The 26,996-nt window shown below is 38.9% G+C and overlaps 1 protein-coding gene across 4 annotated transcripts; it reads right to left on the bottom strand.

The window, feature by feature from the left end:
- Positions 1–7,083: 7,083 nt before the first annotated feature.
- On the bottom strand, positions 7,084–25,752 carry EMB2752 (embryo defective 2752). 4 transcript variants are annotated; one of them, XM_089418421.1, is made up of 3 exons: positions 25,709–25,752; positions 25,236–25,341; positions 7,084–7,329 (listed from the first exon to the last, which is right to left on the bottom strand). In XM_089418421.1, the coding sequence occupies exon 3, from the start codon at positions 7,314–7,316 to the stop codon at positions 7,110–7,112; it is 207 nt and encodes a 68-aa protein (XP_089274547.1). In that variant the 5' UTR covers positions 7,317–7,329; positions 25,236–25,341; positions 25,709–25,752; the 3' UTR covers positions 7,084–7,109. The 4 variants fall into 4 exon arrangements, with proteins under 4 accessions (XP_089274547.1, XP_089274545.1, XP_089274546.1 ...); XM_089418419.1 differs by having other exon boundaries at positions 7,084–7,326; positions 25,709–25,727; XM_089418420.1 differs by lacking the exon at positions 25,709–25,752 and adding an exon at positions 25,437–25,702.
- Positions 25,753–26,996: the final 1,244 nt, after the last annotated feature.

The raw sequence follows: 26,996 nt of genomic DNA on the forward strand, positions 1-26,996 counted from the left end.
CCATTTTGATATAATGGATATATTCATGAACCTACTTTGATCATATGTTGTCTTCTATCTATATTATAATGCTGTGTGTTTGGAAACATGAATGAAAATCTTTAAAATTATATGTTTTTATAAAAAATAAATATTTAATGTATTTTTTACAACGACGGAGTCACTGAAATCAAGCCGGCCGAGTCGATACCGAGTCAGAGTCGGAGTCGGAGTTGACCCTCGGCCGAGTCAGAGTCGGAGTTTACCCTCGGCCGAGTCAGAGTCGGAGTCGGAGTTTTAAAACATTGATTGACAGCAGTATATATTAGTAGTTTGATGCCTATTGCAAGGGATGATGTCATATATTGTTTCTATTGAAACAATTTTTGAAGAAGTTGGTTAATTGTCAATAAGCCAGACCATTGTTATCACATTTCCTTATCATAACTCTGTTCTTCTGCAGAAGGTGGTGTTACTTGTCAACAACTCTAACCCTAGCTAGATATGTCGTATGCCTTGTGCAGACTACTTGCATGATAAAGCTTTGGCTCTTCTTATAGCATTAGTATATCAACAGACATTCATTATATTATGCTTAAGTTACATCAATTGATGGGATCAAAATTAACGAATCAAGCTTAAGTCTTTTGCTCTGCAACAATACATATCAGCACGAATTTTGATCAACTGTGCACTGTCATCTGCCTTTGATCATCTACACAGCATTAGCACATGCTCAGAATATTTCAACCATAATCAACTTGTCAGTTAGAACCAGCAGTGATACTTTGACTAAGTACTGGACACACATTCAAGGTTCAGGACTGCTTCACATAGTCAATTTCAAATGCTGGAACAACCTCTGAAAATTTTTAGGTCTGGAGCTATGGATTGCAATAAATCTTAGAACAATCACTAATGAGGATTCTTCAAAGAGCTAAGCAAGAGGTCACTGTATCTTCCTTTTGCACTGTTAGTGAATCAAACCTTGGCAGTGAAGTTTTCACACTTAACGCATTTAGCACAGGATTGCTTGGCATCGAACGCATTTAGCACAAGATTGCTTGGCATCGAACATGCAATCAAGCAGGGCATCAATTCGCATACTCAGTTTGCCAGTGTCGAAATACATGGGTGCACATTATGCTAGCATCCACGATGTTTCTATTGAGTTGTCAATAACATTGCTCTTCCATATTAATGAACAATTTCAATATTTGAAACATTCCTAACAAACATTTTGGAAGCGATCATCTAGTTCTCACGCACTTTGTCATGACTTGGATCCATGAACGTCAACTGTTGTCCAAATTAGAGTAAGTGTGCGGACTTGTTCCAAATCTTAAAGATCTTGCTTCCAAAACTTAACTCTCTGCAGTTCTAAACATTTCCCTTTCCTTTGAGCCTTATTCTATTGATGTCATCAGTATATGATTGTTTACTTCATTAGCAATTTGAGTGCACACGCTAAGCATGTTGCAGAGTCTATGATGACAATTCCTCTCCATAATAGCAAGTACCCTTGTTCTTGTCAAACAGATTGAAGGCCATCTACTGCCACGAATTTCTTAAGGTTTTATTAACAAGAATATGGGTAGGGTAGAGATTTCAAAAACGACAGTGCAACCTTTAAGTTTGACCATCAAATCTCAAAGGTTAATACCATAACCTAGAACCCATGATCAACAAACTCATATATCCTTCTTCGAACTGCTTATTCTAGTGCTCAGAAGATATGCATGTGGTGAGAGAGATAGGTTTCCAAAAGGCCGCAGAGTCAAATAATTAAAACGGATCTGCTTCTTCAAATCTTCCTGCAAGAACATACTTAAACCCCAGTGAATACCCTTATCCAAGACAAAATATACAAATAGATCTTACGTCAGCAAGATGTGCATCAGAGGAGAGGCCTCCATAGATCTTTAATGTGTCTAACAAAATTACCCTTAGATAATAAGATGATCCAGTCAATCTGAAATTCTGGCATTCTTAGCATGCTCCAAAGGCTGGTGACTTCTTCTCTGTAGTTCTGAATACTGGTTAGGGCAAAACACTGTCTGCTTGCAGCACCTTATTCACACCCAACAGACCTTTGATTTGACTGTGGCCTCCCTTCATATGATCCCTTCATCAGCACGCTATCCTTTAATCTTCTTCTAAGCCTAAAAAACGAACCATACAACACACTGTTCAAGTATGACAGACAACGGTCTCCCTAGAAGCTTCTCGGTCTCCTGAACTCGACCTGCGCTCCTTCCTGTAACAATAGATTTGAAGAGCGGCTTCCAAAGGACAGAGTTTCACTCTCACAAACTGTCCCAGAGATAACAAATAAGTTCGGACTACCTTTCCACTCTTGAAACTGGACCTGAAAGGAGGAATTGACCCATACAATCTGCTCAGAATCTTCCTTAAGGCCTGCGGCTAACCATCTGAGGAATCTCGACCCTGAGAAGAAGAAGAGAAACCCTAAACAAACAACCCTTTGACCTCCTCCAAGTACTCGGCTGCCTCAGACATAAATTCAAGTATTTGGATGATGAAATATGAGGTTGGAGGATGCCCTTATATACAATTAGACTTGATGATCTGTCCTTACTTGTGGAGGCAAATTCAAATTTCAAATTTTCAATTTTTCCTGCCTTGATAAGGTCATGCCTTATCAAATTCCTTTTGAGTAAACAAATATTTTTCCTCATCCAAATTCGGAGATCTTTAGGTCGATTTTGGTCCTCTCAAAAAGAAGAATTCAATGCCGCAATTATCTTCCCCAATCGACCTGACCAAAGTGGAATTTGGCCCTAGTTGCGAATTTTAACAATGGTAATATACATTGACCCTAGGCATTAGGTCACATCCAAGGTCCAGTTATTAAGCTGCACTCTAGCTTTGGAGGTATATGGGTGAATAAACATAACTAGTTATTTATCGCTAAAAAGTGAAAATAATTAGTTCAATGAAAAAAACACCCTAGAGTGGACTCACCTAGTAACCAAAATTGCCTAAGCATGTTACATAAGTTCATCATGCTAGTGTTCATTTTTACAAGTCCCTCGTGGGTGTACGGAATTTGAGAAAAGTATGAAGTAGAGGAGGGAGAAGAAGGGGCAATAATGCCTATTGCACTTCTAATTATTTGAAAATTTGTCGAATGCCTTGAGCATTGGGCTCATGGGGTCTTCTCATCCTGCTAGGTGGGACTTAGTAGGTAACATCCTGCACACTGGAATTCTCGGCCTATCCAATGAAAAATCAACCTCCAAGTTTTGGCCCACCCAAGGGAAGTTTCAACCCTCTCTCACAATCTCAGCCTACTCAGTATTTTCGCCTCCTCTCTCTCCTCAAAGTCTCAGCATCTGTTAGGAATCTCGGCCCTCTCATAAATTCCACTTCTAAAAATATGTTACACACTTTCCCTCTTTCTCCTCAATCACTCAAGCCTCTCACTCATGAGAAAATTGCTTCCTCAACAATGTAATTGTGTGTCTTCATCCTCTCCCTTAAGTTCTCTTTATAATTTCAAATTGAGCAAAATCCCTAACCCTCAATCTCCAAAGTGATAGACAGCTAGGATTAAATCCTAACCCACTTAGATCAATGGTTGAGATTAGATCTAAGTCACTTAAATAATTAAATATTTATCCTTAGAAATTTGCTCAATTAGCCAACATTAATTAATTAAATTAATTAATGTGTTTTTCCTAAGTTAGACTTAGGAAAGAAATCATATTAGTTGCTCCTCTCAAACAACCACCTAAAAAGGACTTCTTCTCCTGCATGCTAGACACAAGCCTATGTAGAAGACCTTTCAATCTTATAATCAACAATGATCCCATGGTCCATAGTTGCTAGATGACAATTTTGCTAACCAGTGAGGTATGTACTATGGACTATAGATTCCCCACTCAATGTATCATGATATCATCCCAATGGTTCAATTGTTGTACATAGTTTTGGCGTGAACCCATGTTCTACTTCTCATTGAGTGGGTCATTGGGGAGATTTCAATTTTCAACATCATTGAGTGGGATGGAGATCATCTTAGTGGGAAAAATAATGTACTTTCATTTGAAGAGAAACAAGCCTAGAATCACTAACAAATACTACTTGGTGTGTTAGAAATTGTCTAGGGCCAAAAGAACTTAGCACCAAGAAGTTAATATACATGGTCCAACAAGCAAAGTAGTTCTCACCAAGTTCAAGCTAGGATTTAAAGTCAATAGGGTTTATGCCAACTCCCATGTGACCATATTCTCATCTATTGGGGAACATTCTATACATGTGGATTGTCCATTGCTAGTTTTGATCATTTTCACTATCCACCTATATGAACATTGGCATTGATGACCACTACGAGTCTCAGTATTTCTTCAAGGTAAATATCTCACTCATTGAGTTAACTGATTGTCAAATTGTGGTTGCAAGGATTTGGAATTTGGTGCCTCCATCTTTAGGGGATACTGGTTGGATTCTTTGGTGAGAGGCAGCCATTCTACATACCACCAAGTTCCTTTGCAGATGTGGCAAGATCATGGCTAGAAGGAGAGGTAAGGAGAACCAACTTCAAAATTGTCTCTTGCTTCCTTGAAAAGGGTTGCAATTGATCCTTTTAATGTACAACTTCAACAGAATGTTAGTGAATTGGAACCACAATTGCCAGTCTTCAAAGGCTACGAGGCAAGAGAACCAAGATTAGGGGACACATGCAATGGATGGTTGACAAGGATGCACCCTAATTTTTTATTTCAGCACTTAAAATGCAATAAGAAGATTATTTCCCTTCAAGACCTCAGAGGTACTCTCAAAAAAGATGAGACAGTAATCTACCATATATTCCATGAGCACTATCAACATATTTTCACATCAGTAGGGATCGATCCTTTGTTTGATGAATCTGTAGAGCTTGTTATGCATGTAGTACCCCAGAGGGTTGTTCCCTCTTAGAGGATGTTCCTCTCCAGGGCATTTGAGTTGGATGAGTTGGAGGCAGCCATGAAGAAGCTCAAGAATGATAAATCTCCAGTTTTTATGGACTTCCAGTGGGATTCTACAAGTTGTGGCAGATGAAATTAGTAAACATTGGACTCATCAAAATTATCCCTAAAAGGGTCAAAAGGGATATGATCTCCTACAAAATTCTACTCAAGGTTTTGGCAAGGATACAGTTTGTGGTTGCACACAGTTTGTAAGGAGCAAACTGGATCTATCAAGGGCAGATTATTCATGATAACCTCATCACTGCCTGGGAGGGATTAGAATGGGTGCAGGACACTGGCTCATTTGCCTCTCCTACAAATTTCAGGCCTTTCCTTGGTTAGTCATATCTAAGGGGCTGCCAACCAAGGCACAATCAGTGAAAAGTGGGCTCACATATGGGCTTCATGTAGCTTGTGGCAAACCAGAAACAGCACAAGACATTTTTGGATAGAAGATTTGCCAGGGACTGCTGGTGGTACAATAAGTATCAGCATTCAGCCTTTTTTGAGGGGGAAACTATGGAGAGCAGCAAATTTTGGTGACTCCAGATATGAGATATCTAATACTTTCTACTTTTACAGGAATTTGGCACTGCCTCAGAGTCACTGCTTTATTCACTATCTGGAGGTGAAGGTGCAAGCATGTTTTTGGGAATGAGATCAGTTAATTTCAGTCCTGTTGAAATTGGTGGAAAACTTATGTATATGATTGTTTGCTAGAGGCTTTCTTCTGATTAAGGATGCGAAAGAACTAGATGCATCAGCTTATTCTGATATTTCTGCTCTGGTAACACTAAGGATGAGGATATGATCTACCATTTTATATATACCCTTCTGCCTTTGTTTTCTCTTTTGTAAATATAAGATATATTTTTCATTAAAAAATAGACTAAAAACATTTCCAACATGCATGCAGTGATTGAAATAAGAAAAAGTGAATAACTAAAAGGAAATATAAACACAAAATAAATGTTATAATCTAACATGAACTACTAAGGCTAACAATAAAGCTAAAATAGACTCTCAATATCCATACATCCTCGTCTCTCCAATTCTAATGGATTTTCCTCATTAATTTTGCTCCCTTTTCCTAAAATTAAATAGTATGTTTTATTTCAAATCCATATATATTTCTCTAAGTATATTTTAAATTAAAAAACCCTATCTTGGTATTTCATGGTTTTCTTCCAAATTTAAGTTTTTGAGAATCTTTTATACCAGATATCTGTAAATGGTTCTGAGTTCCATGAAACCCAGTTTCAGAATCAGTATTACTTGTTATGCAATTATGAGGGCTGTTTAACATCATACCCCACAATAGTTACAAATTTTTGCATTATTTTATGTAATATATTAGAACAAAATTATACAAAACTTCCTAACATATACATGAACATAAATAATAAACAAAAAAACAAAAAAAAAATTACGACCTTGGTAGTAGACCTTGAGAACTAGCAAGCGGGAACAAAGACATCAAACGTGTGCTACTGCCGCAGAAAATTATCCTAGAAATTATCATGTCTTAGTATTCTTTGAGGCGTGCAGAGTCCAGACTATATCATACACAAGCAGGTACTAACTAGTAAATAATGGGATACAATATAGTAATCTCTTAGGCCTGCTTACTATATTTTATATAAACAGGTACAAAGTAGTAAACACTGGGATACAATAAACGTTTACCTAGTAAGTACAGTCTTCAATACTCTTGAAAGAAACACCAGTAAAGATTTTTTTTTAAATCAGCTGCAGAGAAAGACTTACTGATTACAAGCTCACAAAATGGATTGTCTATGTCCAACATCGTTCTCTTCTCTTAATTTTGTTGATATAAGCCTTTCTCCTACTGCACTCTCTATCATCTTTTGGAAACTTGGTTACATAAATTTGTTTATTTAAAACAGTAAAGTAAGAGTTACATATATTTGATTATTTAAAACAGTAAACTAAATATTTTCAGTTACCTTTATATCATTGCATTGGGTTTGAGATTACAGCTCAAGCTCTATGTTTGAAAACAATAATACTATAGTTATATAATATAAAGAATGAATATGACCTTTTTGGAGAATGAAAATGCAATAGAAAAAAATTTAAAAAGGGAATATGTCTTCTGCACTCACATGAGACACTGCACTTGCAACTTTCTTATTACAGCTCAGATATAGGGATGCCAACCTTGTAAAGTTGTTCTGTGATTGCTGCACCTACAACTCCTGTGTAGAATGCTGCAATGTTTAATGCAACAAGTGGTATCAAAGATCTAGGCCGCCGGTAAGGTTCTACCATATCCCACAGGAAAGTCTTCTCCCACTGAGTATGTTTCCTCTTTGCATATGTTTGCCAAAACCAATCCATCTTTGGCTACCTGCTAAGATGAAAGAAATAACAATGGTAAAGCACAGTGCAATAACGTATTCGATAAATATGGGGATTTTAGTTTGTTTTGGAAAAGGATCATTGCAATGGAAAAGCTAACAATAAATTTTCACAAGCACAAACTATTACACACATGTCAAATGCTAGTCATACAAATTGATACATGTTACATTATATGGCATATTAGACTACTTTATTAGGGAACAAAGACTTTCATCCCTCGTCTCAAATATAACCAGATCTTCCAATGTAGTGTACCAAGAAAAGCAGAGTTTCAATAATATTAATGATAATTAGAATAATATTAATTTAATAACTATTATCCTTCGGTCATGTCCTTACATTAAGGATATAATGTGGTTGTAGTTGGAACCTTTGTCAGCATTCATCATTAGATCTATTTCATTTATTTAGACATTTCATGTCTCGTTTCTTGGCTATATGACTATGAATGACGGAATCCATGGATCGTAATATCAATAATTATGTCTCTTATACTCTGTTAATTATCGATATATGTAAATAGCACCTCTGATTATATTTAAATTTGTAAGTTCATTTTCAAGATATACAAGTGTCTATTTTGATTAGCAGAGAAGAGGCAAGAAAACTAATCCTTTGCCAAATATCAAATAAGAACTACAAAGTTTCACACAGGATATTTTTGTGTGACTTTTACAGAGCGCAACAAAATCTCATTGAGGTATATAAATTCCGTGCAATTCAAAGACAGTTTTGGCAAAATTATATGAATTGAAAAAGAAAGAGAAGCACTAAAAAGGAAACAGGAGAAATTGATGATAGTGATCTAAAACTCTGTCTCCAAACCAACATAAATCAATCTCATGCTCTTTTCATTGAATAATTTTGACTGTGTTCTTGAAGTCTTCAATCATAGAAAAATAATAGGATTTTATGATGAAGATACAAACAATATAGACAAATCCAAAATATGGTACCAAAAAAGAAATCCAACGATATATTACTCAAAACGTTTAAAAAACAGTTAATAACAATATTAGTGAACCAGAGGTACTTGGATCAAACATGATTTTGCCAACAAACAAATTCCAAAGGCAAAATTAATTTCCAACACATTGTTCTCAATGCGTACTATTAATTACTGTCTAATCACACCAAAGTACATCAAAATCCTGCAAGCAAACAAACTTCTGTCAATTGGATTATTCAATCACGTGAGAATTTCCCTCAACAGATCATGAAAATATCAGATAAGAAAGGATTCCCCCATTAGCCGATATTCTCATCACAATTGAGACAATCATAGCTTCAGTGGCACGACCAAATAACTTATTCTACTAAAGCTACAAGTTATCATCAATATTTCAAAATTTATCCAAAATGCATGGGTTGGATCTGCATGAAACATACTGTTTACAAGAAGAAGCTCAAGCCTCAAATTCCACTTATGCATCCAGGATGAAGCACCTCAAGAGGGGAGGACAAGAAATACACCTAGTAAAGTAGTTATATCATATTAATGATTATTTAATTAATAATAATTATTTAACAATAGCAGATCAGCAGAGGCCTATGAAACTAGATTCGTCCCCCAGGCCCGTTGTGTCCCAAATCGGGACACGATCGAATCCGGATCGTGTCCCGATTTTCGGATTCGAATCCGGAAATTAGGAACCCACGCGGCATTATAAAGGCAATTTTCTCCATTCTATTTTCACATTGAGTTGTTTAGTTTGTTGTGGGTTTGCTGTGGGTGTTTGGGAGCAAGGAGCAAAGGGTGTGGGAGCATTTTCAAGGAGATTCAAGCAACAGGTAAGTGCATTTTCTCTCTATTTTTTTTGCATTTTTATTACAGCAGTTTGCATGTGCATTTCTTTTACAAATTTGTGCATTTTTTGTTTATTTTTTTACAGCATTCATGGCTCAATCAAGGGCAGCAAGGAAGGGGCAAAGGAAGGGGAAGAATGTCCCCATTGGAGATGCCCCTCCTCTCCCAATTTCATCAGGGTCTGTTGCAAGTGTTCCCTCTATTGCAAGTGGGGCTGCAACAACAGCTTCAAATGTTGAGGGAAGACTTCCTCCTCAAGATAACAAATATCCCTTGTGGAAATATGTCACAAGAGAGCAAGGGCCAAGCAGCAAGGTGAAGGGAGGAGACAATGTGAGTTGGAAATGCAGCTATTGCCACACTACTTTCACAAGCACATATTTCCGTGTGAAAGGTCATTTGTTGGCTTTACCAAGTTGTGGAATTGCAGCTTGTACAAAGGTGCCTTTACCAAAGAGGAAAGAAATGGAAAGAGAGTCCAATGTTGGTATGGAAAATGTGGCTGCAAAATCAAAAAAAAACCAAGAATGATGACCCCCTTCCATTCTTGAGGAAAAGCAGCAACAAATTCCCATTTGAGAGTTCTGGTGGGGGACAAGCAGCAAAAAGAAAGGCAATTTCACTTGGTCCAATGGACAAGATTTTTCAGAAGGAGAAACGTAAAGAAGTTGATCTCACCATTGCCTTTTTTTCTATCAAAATTTCATATCCTTTAATGTTGCATGCTCACCTCTATTTATTGAGATGTGCCGAGCTCTAACTCAAGGGGCTCCATCAGGGTATGTGCCTCCTGGGTCAGAGAAGCTTAGAACCACATTGTTGACAAAGGCAAAAAAAGAGGTGGAAAAAATGCTTGAGCTTATTAAAGCATCATGGCCAACATCTGGGGTTAGCATTGTTTCTAATGGATGGACATATCCAGCACGGCACCCACTCATCAACTTCAAGGTGTCTTCCTTGAATGGTCCAATTTTCTTGAAAGCAGTGGATGCACTTGGACAATACAAAGATGCACAATATATGGGTCAGTTGTTTATTAAAGTTATTGAAGATGTAGGTGTTCATTCTTGTGTGCAAATCATTATAAATAATGCACCTGTTTGCAAGGTTGTTGGCATGACTGTGGAAGCTAAATATCCATAAGTGTTTTGGACACCTTGCATTGTCCATTCATTGAACTTAGCACTTAAAACTATTGCTTCTGATGTGCCTTAGATTGGCAGTATTATTGAGGATGAACAACATATTTGCAACTTTGTACAAAATCACACAAATGCCCTCACAATCTACAAGGAGTACACCCATCTATCATTATTGAAGATTACATATACACGATTTGCCTCTTCATTCATCATGTTGAAGAGGTTGAGGGAGGTTGACTGCTCTTGGGGCCATGGTTATTTCAAAGTTTTGGTCTTTTTGGAAAAAGACAGATCAAGCAGCCTTAAAAAGAGTTAAGGACAAAGTGTTAGATGATGCTTGGTGGGAGAGGGTAGATCTACTTATTCAGATCATGGACCCTATCATCTCTTTGCTTCGATTTGCAGATACAGACCAACCCATCCTAGGAGAGGTTTGTGAGGGATGGGAATCCATGATTGAGTCTGTGAGGAGCATTATTTTACAGAGTGAGTACCCTGAGTATAAGACATCATCAGAGGCCTTCTTCACCACTATACAGGATATTCTTGTCAGCAGATGGGACAAGAATTGCACACCTTTACATTGTTTGGCTCACTCATTGAACCCAAAATACTACAACCATGAGTGGTTGAATGGTTGAACTTCCCGTAGATTCCTTCCTCACATGGATGGTGAAATCTCACAGGGGAAGAAAGATGCATTCAGGCGGGTTTTACGGGATGGAGCATCCCTTAATAAGGTGGAGGATGCCTTGGCAGAGTTTTCCACTGGCACTAGTCGATTTGCAAGATATGATATGATTAGAGACAGGGGGCTAAGAAGCCCTATTCTTGGAGGGTAAATCATGGGGCAACAAGCCCTCCTCTACAACAGTTAGCCATGAGGCTCCTCTCTCAGGTGACTTCATCCTCTTGTTGTGAGAGGAGTTAGAGCACATATGGGAATTTGTATAGTGTCAAGAAGAGCAGGCTTGAGCAGTCCAGGGCAGAGACAATCGTATATGTGCACACCAACCTTCGTCTTATTTACAAGCAGAGGGATGAGTGGTTGAAGGGAAGGACAAAGATATGGGATGTCTTTTCTGATGATATAGGTTTGGACAGCAGTGTTGAGTTGGCATTGACCAACTTGGATCTCAATGATCTAGTGCTAGAGACTGTCACATTTGATGATGGTGATACTATAGAGGGGTCATCATCCACACCAGCAAATGCAGAGATGACTTTGGATACAGGGGAGGAGGATGCAGCAGAGGAGAGCAGTGGTGACCATGATGATGAGGACAATGATGATGATTTTGATGATGACTATGAGGATTGATGACTCATGAGTCATGAGCTACCTACTACCTTGAGGTTTGTATACTTGTAGTTGTTTTGTATTTTCTATTTCTATTTGTCATTGGCATTGCACTACCTATGTAACACATTTTGATTTTGATGACATAATGAGAAAACTACAGTATGTCAGTATCTTTATCTTACTATCTTGTCTTTCTCCTATTGGATCATTGATGAATTGAGTATGTATTATGATTTATCATTTATGTCACGTTTGTATTTGTATGCATAATGTTACTTTGTAAAACTTACATCTAGATGAAGATCTATGTTTGAAATCAATGAATTTGTATCATGAATGAGAATTTGTGTAAGAAATATCTCATTTTTAATATATATATATATATATTGTAATGCGCACTCAACTCAAAGATCACAGAACACAGAAACTCAAAGATCACAAAACACAAAAACTCAAAGATCACAGAACACAGAATGCAGATGTTTTGAACTTAAAACTGAAAGAATCAAATAGAACTTCTTTCATATTATAGAAATACTCAGAAATTTACAAGTTCCTTGAGCTGAGGCTAATGCTTCCTTATATAGGATGGACCCTCGAGGTGTTGCTCAAGCTTTGGAATCTTTCCCATCCCCAAAGAGATTTTTCATATCACATAAAATCTTAATGATATGATACAAAGTGGAGATTCTGACTGGGGGAATCCACGAAAGCCATAATGCATGTACTAAAAGGTTATATACAGTAGATATTTCTTCACGGAAGAAATCATATATGTACTAAAATCTAAAAGTTGATACACAATGGATATTCCAATATCTTGAAACCCATGAAAGCAAAACTAAGTACAATGATTATTGACACAGAGTAGATTCCTTTTTAAGGGAACCCTCGAAAGCCTAAAACTAGGTACAATGATTATCAACACAGAGGAGATTCTTTTAAGGAGAACCCTCAAAAGCCTAAAATAAAATCTCTTTGAAGATTTGGTCACCAGCCTTTGGGGCTATGGTCAGAGTCATAGTCAGGATCATAGTCAGACTCGTATTCTTCAACATACCTGTCAAGACTTAACCCAGGAAGTTGTTGTAACCATGATGGTTCCCTTCCGAAGCTAGATGAAAAAGCTGAGAAACACATGAATGGATCTAGCTTATCTAGGGGAATTCCGACTTCACCAAAATAGTCAATTTCAATAGTAAAATTATAACCTGTAGGAGAAGTACTATCCTGGTTGATCTTCATGTTGGTGCCCTTATATAATAAATCGAATTCAAATATATCATATCTTTCTACTCCATCCTGCATGTCATTATACAAAATAGAAAGGGCAAACTGCTGACAGAGCTTGCCTTGATCTTCTTTTCTGGGAACAAATGAAACAAGTAGGAGATTCATCCAACTACTCCAATGACTGAATGGAGACATGATGTCTTCACAATACATGATGATTGAAACTCTTTCATAGGCACGGGCATATTGAAGAATGGCATAATAATCTATCCATCTCAGATTAGGATCATAAATATAAACAAGTCTGTGATATGGATATCTTACTGCACCAAAATAAGCACGGTTATTGTTGATAGGTGCTAATGGAATATCATAGTTGTGTCTTGTATCTAAGAGCCAAAACCATTTCTCAAGAATGATCTTCTAGATTTCCATGGGTAAAGACAGAACTTTTCCTAAAAGACAATCCACACAAAAAGAATAATGGCAGGAAGAGCATAATGTAACTTGGGATTTGTTCTGGGAGGATGATGAACATTCACCAAATTCAAATTTTTTAACTGCATATTCTGTCTGTATAATTGCTCCTTCTCTGGTCATTAAATCTGCAAGATAATTCTCTTTACTGGCTTTATATATGATATCAAAATCATATCCATCTAACCACAAAGCCCATCTTAAAACTCTGGAATTACCTTGTTCTAGCAACCTTTTGTTTTGCAGCATTCCTTTCATGTGCCTGAGATCTGTCTTAACAATGAAGTGGACACTTTTAAGGAATAACCTGAATCTTTTTATACCTTTCTTTACTGCTAGAATTTCTTTATGGGAAGAAGGATAATTTTTTTCAGCTTCTGAGAATGTGCCAGAGGCATATGCACACACTTCTTCCTTTTTGCCATGTTTCTGCAATAAGATTGCTGCCCAACAATAATCTGAGGCATCTGTTTCAAGAATGAATGGTAGGTCACTGTGGGGAAGAGCCAAAGGTGGTAGCTGTTTGATTTTCTGCTTTATGTTTCTGACTGCTTTGGTCATCTGGTCATTCCAACTGCTACCCTTTTTTAATCTTTGTTGCAGAAGCTTTGTATCTGCGGCCTGCTCTGGATAAAATTGCCTGATGTAATTCAAACATCCTAAAAATCTTTGCACAGTCTTAACATCTAGAAGATAGTCTGGAAAATTTGATAAAGAATTCAATACATGTGGTTGTAATTCTATTTTTCCTTGGGATATGATTAAACCCAAGTACTCAATCCGAGTTTGTGCAATGATGAACTTATCTAGGGAGGAAGAGAGAACTAGACCTATTAGAATATGTCTATTTAGTATTTAATGCTTAGTCTTTTAGCTGTTGCTATTTTTATTCTTTTAGCAGTTTCTTAGATGAAACTGTTTGTACATAGAAACCTGATGTTTCTATTATTGTAAATATCTTTGTATTATCATTGAGCTGTTTGCTCTTAGTGGATTAATTAATTCGATATTCTTTTACATGCGTGTTTCGCACTGTTTTATGGTATCAGAGCACAGGGATTTTTTTCGAAATAATTTTTCATAGTTTGAAAAATTCAGTAGTTCATTTCGAAACTGCTCTCAGGGTCTGTAGATTTCTTGATCAGCTATCCGCTTCGTATTCTAATCTCTTGAGTTCCTTCATTCCTTTCTAAGGTCGAGCCCTCTGTAAGCCAGGTAGCCTTCACTGAGTCTTAGCCTCGGCTTTGCTCGCTGTGATAAAAGCTTACAGTCGTCCATCTCGATACAGAAATGGATTCTTCTCCTGCATGATCATTTTTTTCTGAGGAATTAAAATTGTGGCGGTGACCGTTTCGTGGGAGCGGGATTTGTTGTTTTTGGCTGGCCAGTTTGCTTGAAATCGTGAATTAAAACTGGACGGCTTTCCGGCTCAGAATTTTGAAATCGCTTTGAAATCTCGAATCCGGCTATTTCTTCGGCAAAGGTGACTCAGTCTATTTGTTTCTTTTGAACCCCTGTCATCTCATCGTGATACGTCATTCTGCCATTGATGACCGATAATTAATCACTGTATTCAATCTACGTATTTGAGCTTGGGGTTTCTGTGGATTAATACTGGATCCGTGTCCAAACTTGAATGCTAATCGCTGGAGTCTGTAAGTTTTTCAGAGTAATCGCTGGAAATTTGTGATACTCGTCGTTCATCTTCCGTCCTATCAAGGCTTTCTGACGTGGCATGGAAACGTCGAAACTCTTTCTGTCCCGTGAATGACCTTGCATATTTTATCGGGCCGGAAAAATAATTTCTTGGCAGGCTTTGATTCGACACAGCTCCCGCTGGCTCATTGGGAATCAAACTCGAAATTGATTGTAGACGTTCGATTATATTTTCACGAATCTTGTGCAATTTTTTGGCAGAGACGTGAAGCCTTGACGACGTCCAACAAAAATTGAAGCTCCAATATTCTCTGCGGTCCGCTGTATCAATCCGCTCACGTAGGTTAAACTGTATTTAATCTACGTATTTGTTTTACGTATCTGGGAAGTCTGCCGGCAGTTTTTTTTCCAATTAGATGATCGCTCAAATCTATTGAATATACAAGTCAGCGTGGTATCAGCGGAAGCGTGGTAGCAGCGGAAGCGTGGTATCAGCGTGGTTTCATATACAAGTCAGCGTGGTATCATATACAGAACAGCGTATACAGAACAGCGTGGACAGCTTCAGTCTACGTATTTTTTTCTCTTCACATCAGCTTTAATTTTATAAAGATACATGTGACCTCTTGTCTGGTGTTTTGATCTGGTGTTTTGGTCTGGTGTTTTGATCTGGTACAGATCTGAGTTATTTTGTTTGTGCATTGTTCAAGGCAGAATTTGTTAAGGTTCTGTGTCAGTCTCATACAGTCATCTTGATATTTTCTTGAAATTTATTTGTGGTTCCTTCATTTGAAAAGGCATCACCTGAAAGAGGAATTTTAAAACGTATCTTGTAGCCCTAGCCATACAAGAGTCTCGGCCCTTATTTCCTGTTACTTGATCTCTGAAGTTTAGCATTTGTTTGCTCAAGGCTGCCTGTGGAGAATTTGTTCTGCAGCCTGTGTTAAACCGGCAGCTGTATAGTCAATAAAATCACTTCAAACAGCAGTGTAAAACTTGTGAAAGAAGGGTACAGCTACAGCAGTGGAATCTGCTCTATTGTTTTTTTTAGACTGTGGAGATATATTTTTTTTTGCTGGGCTTCTGTATTGTCTTTGGGAAAATGGCCACGCTCACCAATCTGATGTTAGAAGGAAATCAAGCCTTTTACGCCTTTATGGCTAAAAGGTCTTCAGATCATGTTCCTTCTTCTGCATGGTACATTGATTCTGGTGCATCACGCCATTTCTCTCACAAGCGTGACTGGTTTATTGACTTCTCACCTTTCAGTGATTCCGTGGTATTTGGCGGAGGTGAAAAGTACACAGTAGCTGGCAGAGGTACAATTCAAATTCAGTCTGGTGGGCGCACACTCATATTTCTGAATGTATACTATGTTCCTGGTATGGAAATTAATCTGCTGTCTGTCAGCCAGATTATGAGGAATTCTCCTCAGCTTGATGTTGTGTTCAGTGCACACAAGTGCTCTATTATTGACAGGGAGACTAGTCTAACAGTTGCTGTTGGCCTAGAGGACCATGGTCTATATAGGCTACTTGACACCGGTGACTCTCCAGAAGTGGCTCTAGCAGCACGTGTCTCTCCCATCAGTACTCTTTGGCATCAGCGATATGGGCATCTAAATATGCAGTATCTCTCTCAGCTCTCCCGGGAGGGACTTGTGTCAGGATTACCTGATATTCAGACTCAGCAGTTGGGGGTATGCGGCGCCTGTCAAGCGGGAAAGCAACATCGGTCTTCATTCAAGAATGGAGAATCTTGGCGCGCATCTAAGGTACTCCAGTTACTTCATGCTGATATTTGTGGTCCTATGAATACAGCTTCTATCACTGCTTGCAAATATTTTTTACTTATTGTAGATGACTTCAGTAGAAAGATGTGGGTGTATTTTCTAAAAAAATAAATCTAATGCACTTAGTACCTTTCAGAAGTTTAAAACCTTAGTTGAAAAAGAGTCTAGTTGTAACATCATGACTCTTAGGACCGACAATGGGGGGGAATTTTGTTCTTCAGCTTTTGCCAATTTCTGTGATATTCATGGCATCAAACATCAGTTAACCACACCCTACACTCCTCAGCAGAACAGTGTTGTCGAGCGCCGCAACCGCACGGTTGTTGAAATGGCTCGTTCCATGTTACAACACAGGAGTGTTCCAAACAGATTCTGGGCTGAAGCAGTATTTACTGCCGTTTACCTTCTTAACCGATCACCCACTCAGGCTGTGACAGGGAAGACTCCTGAAGAGGTTTGGTCCGACCGTAAGCCTAAGATCAGTCACCTCAAAGTTTTTGGCTCAGTTGCATATGTTTGGATTCCAACTGCTAAGCGCTCTAAGTTGGATTCCAAAAGCCAGAAACTCATGATGACAGGGTACAGTGATCATCACAAGGCCTATAGGCTGATAGATATAGCCACTGGTCGTCTTAGCTTCAGTCGGGATGTAGTTTTTGATGAGGACAGAGGATTCTTTCAGTCTTCTTCTTCTAAGCAGTGTTCTAAGGATCAGCCTCACAGTGTTCTTCTTCCGGTCGGTCCACCTGATGGGAGGGATGATGTAGCATCAGTATTTGATAATACTCTATCTGAGCTTCCTCCAGAAAATAACCCTCCTCTTGCGGCCCCTATTGCTCTTGAGTCTTCTCCACCTTCTCCTGATATTCGTTCCTCTACTCCTGATATTGGTTCTTCTACTCTTCGGCCAAAATGGTGGGCTAAAACCATTGGTGATCTCCGGGATGATGAGCTCCTTGAAGGTAGAACTTCTAGACATAAGAACAGACAACAGTCTACAGTCAATTTTGCTCTTATGGCTAACCTACACAGTATTTTTGAGCCTCAAACCTATTCAGAGGCTAAGGGTACATCTAAGTGGGAACAGGCTATGGAAGCCGAATTCCAGAGTTTTCAGAAGAATCATACATGGACACTTTCTGATCTTCCTGCAGAGAAAAAACCCATAGGCTGCAAATGGGTGTATAAAGTGAAATACAAAGCTGATGGAACCATAAACAAGTATAAAGCTCGTCTTGTGGCTCGGGGGTTCTCACAGAAGGAAGGCATCGACTATGAGGAGACTTTTGCTCCTACAGCCAAGATGAGTACCATAAGGCTTGTGCTTGCCCTAGCAGCTCAGTTCAATTGGAAAGTTCATCAGATGGATGTAAAGAGTGCTTTCCTAAATGGTGATCTCCAAGAAGAAGTCTACATGACGCAGCCTCCAAGATTCAAGGTTGCTGGTCAAGAACAGAAAGTGTGTCGGTTAGCTAAAGCAATCTATGGATTGAAACAAGCTCCTCGGGCTTGGTACATGAAAATTGACCAGTACCTGACAGATCAGGGTTTTCAGCGGAGCCCATCTGATGCAAACCTGTATATCAAGCATACTGGTGATGATATCTTGTTTGTGGTTGTCTATGTGGATGACCTTATCATTACTGGCAGCTCTGCACATTTGATCCATGGGATCAAACAAGATTTATGCAGAACTTTTGAGATGACAGACTTGGGACTTCTTCATTACTGTCTGGGGGTTGAAGTTTGGCAGACTGAAAATCAGATCTTTCTATCTCAGTCCAAGTATGCCAAAAATCTTGTGGACAGGTTCAGAATGCAGGATTGCAAACCGGCCACGACTCCTATGGAACCAGGGCTCAAACTTTCAGCACAGTCATCCTCTCCCCTTGTGGATGAAACTTTATTCCGGCAATTAGTGGGCAGTCTCATCTATCTTACTGCTACCAGACCTGACATCAGTTTTGCAGTAAGCTATATTTCCCGCTTCATGTCAGCTCCTAAAGCTGATCATTGGATAGCAGCAAAGCGTGTGCTACGATATGTGCGTGGCACTTCTGATTATGGCCTCCTATACACTCGAAGTTCCAATCCTATACTCAGTGGTTACACTGATTCTGACTGGGCCGGTTCGGTTGATGACCGTAAATCTACAGCTGGGTATGTGTTTAGTCTAGGATCCGGTGCTGTTACTTGGACTAGTAAGAAGCAACAGGCAGTGGCTCTCTCCTCAACAGAAGCAGAGTATCGAGGAGCAGTTAAGGCATCCTGTGAGGCAGTTTGGCTTCGACGTATGCTTGCAGATATGCATGTTTCTCAGACAGGGCCTACTCCTTTGTTTTGTGATAATCAGGGAGTGCTCAAACTTGCCAAGAATCCAGTCTTTCATGAACGAACAAAGCATGTGGAAACTCATTGCCACTACATTCGCCAGCTTGTTGAAGACGGCTCAGTTCAGTTGCAATATGTTCCCACAACAGAGCAGCCCGCCGACATTTTCACCAAGCCTCTTGGTCCTGATAAATTTGTAAAATTCAGAGGGTCTATTGGTGTTGTAAATAGATTGAGCATTAAGGGAGGGTATTAGAATATGTCTATTTAGTATTTAATGCTCAGTCTTTTAGCTGTTGCTATTTTTATTCTTTTAGCAGTTTCTTAGATGAAACTGTTTGTACATAGAAACCTGATGTTTCTATTATTGTAAATATCTTTGTATTATCATTGAGCTGTTTGCTCTTGGTGGATTAATTAATTTGATATTCTTTTACATGCGTGTTTCGCACTGTTTTAAGACAATGCTTGAAAACAACCTGATAAAATATCTCTAAGTGTTTCTTATGTTCACTAATATCTTTGCTGAAAATTAACAAATCATCTATGTAGACAATAATAAAAGAATAATCTCTGAAAAGATCTTCCATTCTCTTTTGGAATTCTGATGGAGCATTCTTCAAACCAAATGGCATAACTATCCATTGAAACTATCCTCCAGGTACCACGAATGTTGTTTTATATCTATCCTCAGGATTAATGCCAATTTGCCAAAACCCACTTTTAAGATCAAACTTACTGAACACATTTACTTTGGCAATCTTTGATAACAACATTTCTTTATTACGCAGAAGATATTTAATGGGAACAAGAGCTTCATTCAGAGCTTTGTAGTTGATAACTAACCTCTTTTTTCCACGTTTTTGTTTTGAGTGCTTGTTGACATAAAAAGTTGGACATGCCCAAGAACTCTTGCATGGTTCTATCAGTTTTCTTTCTATCAAACTGTTAATTTCTGCTTTGCAAAGCTCTTGTTCAAACGGGCTCATGTGATTTGTTGATGCCTTTTGTGCTTTAATGGAGCCTTCTTTTTGGAATGGAAGTGAAACAAAATACTTTCCCTGAACTAGAATGCGTCAAGGTGTTCTGCTGTATAGTCATTTTCAATTTGTTTACAATATCAGACAAAATGGCAGGGCCATGGATTTCTGCATGTTTGACAATTTTTTGGATCTTGGAAAGATTTGTTACTGCTTCATCAAAATTGCTTACCTCATCAGGTTTTACCCTGAGTGTGTATTTACTCTTAGCAGGGACTTGCACCTTGTCTCCTTGAATGCTGAAAATTATCAGATTCTTTTCAATGGTGATTGGCATGAATTTCTTCATAAAATCCTGTCCAAGTAACATATCAGCACCAGTATCATAATTATATAAGGTGACATATACTTCTTGTGAACCTAAGAGTATTGGGAAGTCTGGAGCAATATATGGAATTTTTATCAGCTGTTTGTTAACTGCTCTAAACTGGACTTGAGTGGGTTTCCAATAGTAAGCAGGAATGGCCTTGAATTTGCAACAGCTGCTCATAGCTCCAGTATCAATCTGCTCCAGTATCAATCTGAGCATCAAGAGTATATTCTTTGTAGCCTGGCACTTATATATATATATATATATATATATATATATATATATATATATATATATATATATATATATGTATATATATATATATATAACATATCCAAATGTGTCCTGTTCCAAGGGGCCAACGTGTCCGTATTCGACACTCGAATCCCTGTATCCATCGAATCCCGAATCCTCGTGTCGGGTGACTTAGGCAGGGGTTTGATGCTGGATCTGCAGATCCATGTTTCAGATCTAGATGCAGATACGCATCTGCCTAGATCCATGTAGGATCTGCCATGTATAAGCCTATAAGGATACTTCATGCCCAGACACAGATATCGTGTTGCCACTATGGTATTTGTACCAGCTAGCCCCCACATACTAGATCGCATGCAAAAAAATTAGAGTTTTAGGATTTCTTTTTAAATGGTGTTTGCCACCTATTTGAAACCCTAAGAAGTGGTTTTATAAGAAGACCCCGCCCCACTCTAAATATGTCAGGGTATGTACGACTGCTCAAACATCCTACAAAAAGTGAGAATTTGTTTGAGTTCCAATGCACAATGAGCGCATGTCAAGTAAGAAGGTGCTAATCAATGACTCTCAACTAAGCACTGACCAATGGGTGAGCAGTGGCATTGAGCACTGGGTAATGATACACTTGTATCGAGCAGTAGGTGAAGAAAGAAGCCAACAAACTATCAACCCAAAAGGCTACCTTTCACAGGTATTTAAATTTTATTATATTGTAATACAATACAGTCCTTCATTCAAGTCTATTCAAGTCTCCATAGTAATGTTCATCAATAAATTTTTGAAGGATGAGTACTCACATAATTAAGTTTTCAGGCTTTAAAGTTTAAACTTTATATATAGCATGCGCAATGGAAGCTACACACCTGTAACTTAATTTATTTCATGTAGACTTTTAGTTAGATTACTTATTATTAATCTATAGGCCATATTGTATAGTTGTATAGGTAAGTTACTAATTATCTATAGCATGTTGGTTGTACAGTATATGATAATGCTAGCGGGAAAGGTCTGAAACGTTAAATTTTTTATTTTCAGTATCTGATAATGTTAGCAGAAAAGCTCTGGGAAAGCTCTGAGACATTATATTGATAACAATATATATAGTTGTTAATTTTAGGTATGTTCTATGCTTATAGCAATTTATTTCAATTTTCACAGTTAGCTCGATATCTTTTCCAGATTAGCAATCACATCAGCATAATAGTAAATTGCAGATATAACATAAACATAAATCGCAGAAGACAAGCCAAGACAAGAGGACACAAGATGTGGCGCTAGCCAGGGACAAACCCCAATGTGGGGAAACCCTTGATCAATTCTTCTTATATGTTCTTCAATAGTTCAGCACAGAGAGAGAGAGAGAGAGATAGTACATTTACAACAGAAGTCAACACTTTGACTTATTTAAATAAGAGCATAGATCACCTTTAAGAAGATGATACATGAGGTAGTTGAACTTAGTTGAAGACATGTTGCTTCAACTAATTCTCCCAGGTGACTCCATCACCATGTTGCACCTATCATTGTGTTGCTCCTCATCATCATGCTGCACCTTACCGTGTTGCACCATGCTGCACCCATGTGCCACTGCTGCACCATGTTGCCACATTGTTATCCCATGTGGTATGCTTAACCATGTTGTCATACAGCATCTCTCATGTGCTTGCAGCACCATGCTTGCCATGCTTTCCCAATGTGCTTACAGCACCATGCTTGCTGCAGTCCCATGTGGCAAGTTGTACCTTACTACTGTCCTAATGAGTTTGCAGCATCATGCTTTTGTTGTCGTCCCATTGTAGCCTTGCTACCACATGTCATTGCAGTTGTCCCAATTGTGCCTTTGCTGCCATGTCAAGCTGTTGTCCCAATTGTCCCTATGATTGTATGTTTGAAGGTGGGCCTCCCAACCCTAAAGGTATGGCTTTTCAGTGGTATAGTTGAGTAATTTTCCTTACTTGTCATGGGCACTTTTGGGAATGGATTGGTGGGGGAATTCAGCGGAAAGAGCGGGCTAGGTTTGTACTCTTGTCTCCACTGCCCGATTTCGTGGTTAGCCTTGTATCCTAGTCTCATGGGATCTCCTTTACTAGCGCCATTAGCTTTAGGGTTGGCACTACATGGGAAATCCCAATTTTAGTTGCATGGTGCCGCTTCTCGATGCAATATACATCACTCCTTTCCACTCATTCTAGCCCTATTCATCTCTTTCCCATCCGAGTCCACATGTGTCCACTGGGTCCACATAAGGTTAGCGTCCGCCCTCCCCTCATCCACACTTTGGGTCGGGCCTAAAACGATACTCGAAGGTTGATGCAACTAAAAAAAAAAAAAAACATAATTTGGCCACTCTCATTAGGAAATGTACCAAAAAATGCAAAAGATGGCCGAGACATTCAAATTTAGCACATGGGCAAAAGCCAAACATGAGCTCTACCCCTTATCCATGACCATTACCTTGGTTCCTATGGACCCTAAATGAGTCCCCTCCATCATTAAGGAACCATAATTGTCCCAGCCCTTGGTGGGCGATCAACGGCCCCACCTTAAGGGGGTAGCCACTGCTATATACTACACATCATGTTGACATCCCCTAGAGCCCTGAGCAGTTATGAAGAAAAACCAATCAAAGGCAAAAGGCATATGAAGAAAGGTGGAAAAACAAAAGCCAGGGTAACTCATGTGCCACAATTTGCTCCCTCCTACACTCATATACCCAGGTGTGGGCTTCCCTTATTATAGCTACTCTTGTACCATAACATGTGGTTTGGATGATTCCCCTAGTCCCCACTTCGTTCCATTACTTTATCACTTGCCACCTACCACTTGAGGGATGTACCATGGACATGTCATCCCCTGTAAAGGATGAAACCACCTAATAGCATCCTTGGTTAACCCCCTTATTGAGCTTGAAGAAACTTGTACACGTTGAAGTCAGTTATGGAAGGGCATACCACCACGAAGTGCCCCATTGATTCCATGAATTGTAAGCTCTTTTACTTGATTATTTTAATGACTTGTTCTATTGGAGGACAAAGGGACGCATTGGATCTTATGTAGGATTGCAGGTGGGTGTCCGTTTGGGGCTTGGTCTCCCTATACGAGGTCCTAGCCCTCCAAAGGGCCACATTGGCACTTGTACGGTGAGCGTTGAGAGCCATGGGCCACCACCATAGCAAAGAGTACTTCATGGATCCCTAGTACCACTCATTGATTGCTCTTGTTCCACCTTTTTGGACAAGGAAGATGCACTTGGTTCACCATGCCTAGTTGGCTCCACACATGCACCACACACTTGGCAGATGATCTGAGGTCCAGATGAGGGCTTGTGTCATTATCCAAGCACTTACAGTAAGTTTACAGGCACTTTCGATCCACTTGGAGACCCATGAGGATGTCTTTGTGCCCTCCACACCCACTTACGGGCACCACAAGGATTTGCTTGGATAACAAGGGGCCAACCCCTTGTCCACTATGTTTGAGGTCCATTCTCACAACATGGCACACTCTGGACTTCATTAGGGCTCCTCAAAGGTCCAACAACTCACTTTATTGATCATTCGACCCTCTTGAGATGCTTATTATTGTGTTATTGAGCTATCTTGGTGGGCTTGTCACCAACGGATGTTATTATTGCACATTATTTTATTATTTGCGGCTCAATTAGGCAAATTGAACTCATTAGTGATTGTATAAATAGAAGTGAGATGATTCATTTTCAAGATCATTACTTGGTTTGGATTAGCATCTCTTAACAATTTTCACGCTTTTTGTTGGGATGAATTTTTGGAGTTTTTCTTGATTCACTATGATGTTTGGATTTGCTCTAGTGTCTTTGGAGCTTCTCTAATGCAAAGTTGGCAAATGGATATACTCTCTCTCATGTAAGTCAAAATTTTGATGCTAGTTTTGTTATCTTACTAGTTAACAGCATGTATGTTGTTATCTTTATTCTTGTATGGGTTAAATGTAATGTGAAATTCTTCTGGGACCTTGAATAAGTGATTAAATGCATGTGTTGACCTTTGAGGGATTGGGTGAATGTTCCTAGAGGCACCTCTTAGGTTAAAGACCTCGAAACTTTGTCTCCTTCGCAAATTTGAAGTATAAATCTCTATTGATCTAGTTGTTGCCCTTGGAGAGGCTAGCAAAGATCAATTAGGGCTCCAAGGGCAACAACTAGATCATATATGGCTCCTTAGCTCACGAAAAAAAATTTAGTGCCTCTCTTCAATTCTCGCTGATTTCCTTTACCTGGGACGCTGAAGAGTTGGGTTAACACTTTGGTAAATGGTTGGTTTCAGATTTGTTGAAGAATTTATCGTAATCCAGTGTTAAAACCCTTGTATTTTTCCTCATAAATTTTGTAACCTGAAGAGAGGTATCGGTGCTTCAAAGTTTGTAAGTCTCTTTCTCTGCCTAGGAGGGTTTCCTGTTCCACCCAGCGCAAAAATTTCTTCAGATCTGTCGGTTTGCAAAAACAAAAAATAAAATGACATTTTTTTGTTTATTTCGAGCGTTAAGGAAATTGCTTATAAAATTTTGTACTTACTCCTGACGTTCCTGGCTTGGCCGCAGACCCTAGAGGTCTCTCCTTTCTCCTAAGCGAGGACTAAAGAAGCTTCCCATTCCACTGGTGCTAAACCCTTCTGGCTGTCCTGCAAAGGATATTCAAAAAAATTTAAAGAGTTAAAGATTTGAAAATTAGAGAAATTAAAAACGGAAAAAGGTTTAAATCAAATTTTTGACCAACTTTTTGGGTTAGCTCTGAGCCTTCGACGGTTTTTCTTCTCCTAGCCGTGAACAAATTGGAAGCGACAATTATTTTTTTTTGTCTAGGCCGTGAGCAAAAGGGGGCTTCTCCATTTTTCCTATCGCAAGTCTCCTTCCATAAATTGGACGACTAATAGCTCAAACCAGAATTTTTGGAAGTTTAAACATGGTTGGAAGTAGCAACGAATCCTCTCGACGATATTTGGTCGTCATAGAATTTAAGCGGAAGTATTTGGTAGGAGAAACCGATACCTTTGGAAGCTTCGTGAATTAAACCGTCGTTTATTTTTCTTCGGCTTTGAGTGATTAAAACGTTTGAAAGAATATGATTTTTGGCAAAGCGAATTGCATTTTGAGAGGGATTTTTCTCATTTTAATTATTGTAAAATTCTTACATAATTCCTCCCCCAGTGTTAATTTGAGACAGGGTATTTAAATGAAATTTATAAATGCCTTTTCAAAAGTTTAAACCCTTTGCCTAATTTATTTTTCTTTAAGCATATAAATTACTAGGAAGGAAAATCGATTTCCCCTTTATTGAGAGAAATATTTTCATTTTAATCTTTTAAATGTATTAAATACCTGTGAGGAAAGGATATTTGATATCAAAGTTGTTATTTAATAAATACTCTTTAAAGGTTTTCTTTAAACTCTTCATTTGGTCTCAAGGTTTTTTTTGCATTTAAAAAAAAAAAAAAAAAATTGTGGGCTTACTTTATAAAAAAATAATTGTCATATTGCGGACCTTGATCATACCACCTTGTTTCAACAAGCTTGGAAATCCGCCTGCATCCTGCACATTCCACAGCAATGGGCTGAATACATTGCGGCCTTAACTGAATCTCACATTAGAATTGTTGAATTGTTGAAGGGGAATTTGAGATAATCTGGGCACTTGCAAAATCAGGGAAATACTCCCCCAAGGAGGGCTATCTTGTATTAGCCGAGACCCATCGACCTCAAGCTATCGAGCTCTAGTGGAAGCACTTGTGGAAGCTCAAAGCGCCTCCCAGGACCTGACTTCTCATGTGGACAATCCTCAAAAATAAGATCCCCACTGGCGATAACCTCCTCAAACGTGCACAACACGGACCATTTTGGTGTTGCTTGTGTAAGAACAACAACGAAGATGTAGACCACCTTTTCCTCGATTGCCAGGCTGCAAAGGATCTCTGGAGCTCGATCCTATTGACCTTTTCCTCCCAGAACAGATGGCAGGGCTTGACAATAAAGGATGTCTGGTCTTCATGGTGGACCAATGCAGACCCGACAAAGGCCAGGAACCTACCCCTCCTTATTTGTTGGGCAATTTGGATAGCACGCAATAGATTCATTTTTCAAAATATTGCTCCCCACTGGCCCTCCATCTCAGCTCGTATCCTGACTGACTACAACATCATCCCTGATGATGAGGAAACCCCTCGGCCCAGAACCATTGTCCCCGAAGCCATAAATCACTTACATCCATGGGCATTTTTTGATGGTTCAGCACAAGAAGCTGGATGTGGGGGAGGTGCCATTCTGTACTTATCTGAATCCC

Source organism: Pinus tabuliformis, chromosome 3_2, assembly GCF_031772625.1.
Source record: "Pinus tabuliformis cultivar Carrire ecotype Pingquan chromosome 3_2, CPIR1, whole genome shotgun sequence".
Classification (NCBI taxonomy): Eukaryota; Viridiplantae; Streptophyta; class Pinopsida; order Pinales; family Pinaceae; genus Pinus; species Pinus tabuliformis.

What these genes read in the sequence shown, in the direction of transcription:
- EMB2752 (XM_089418421.1), bottom strand. Translation starts at nt 7,316, where the DNA reads ATGGATTGGTTTTGGCAAACATATGCAAAGAGGAAACATACTCAGTGG.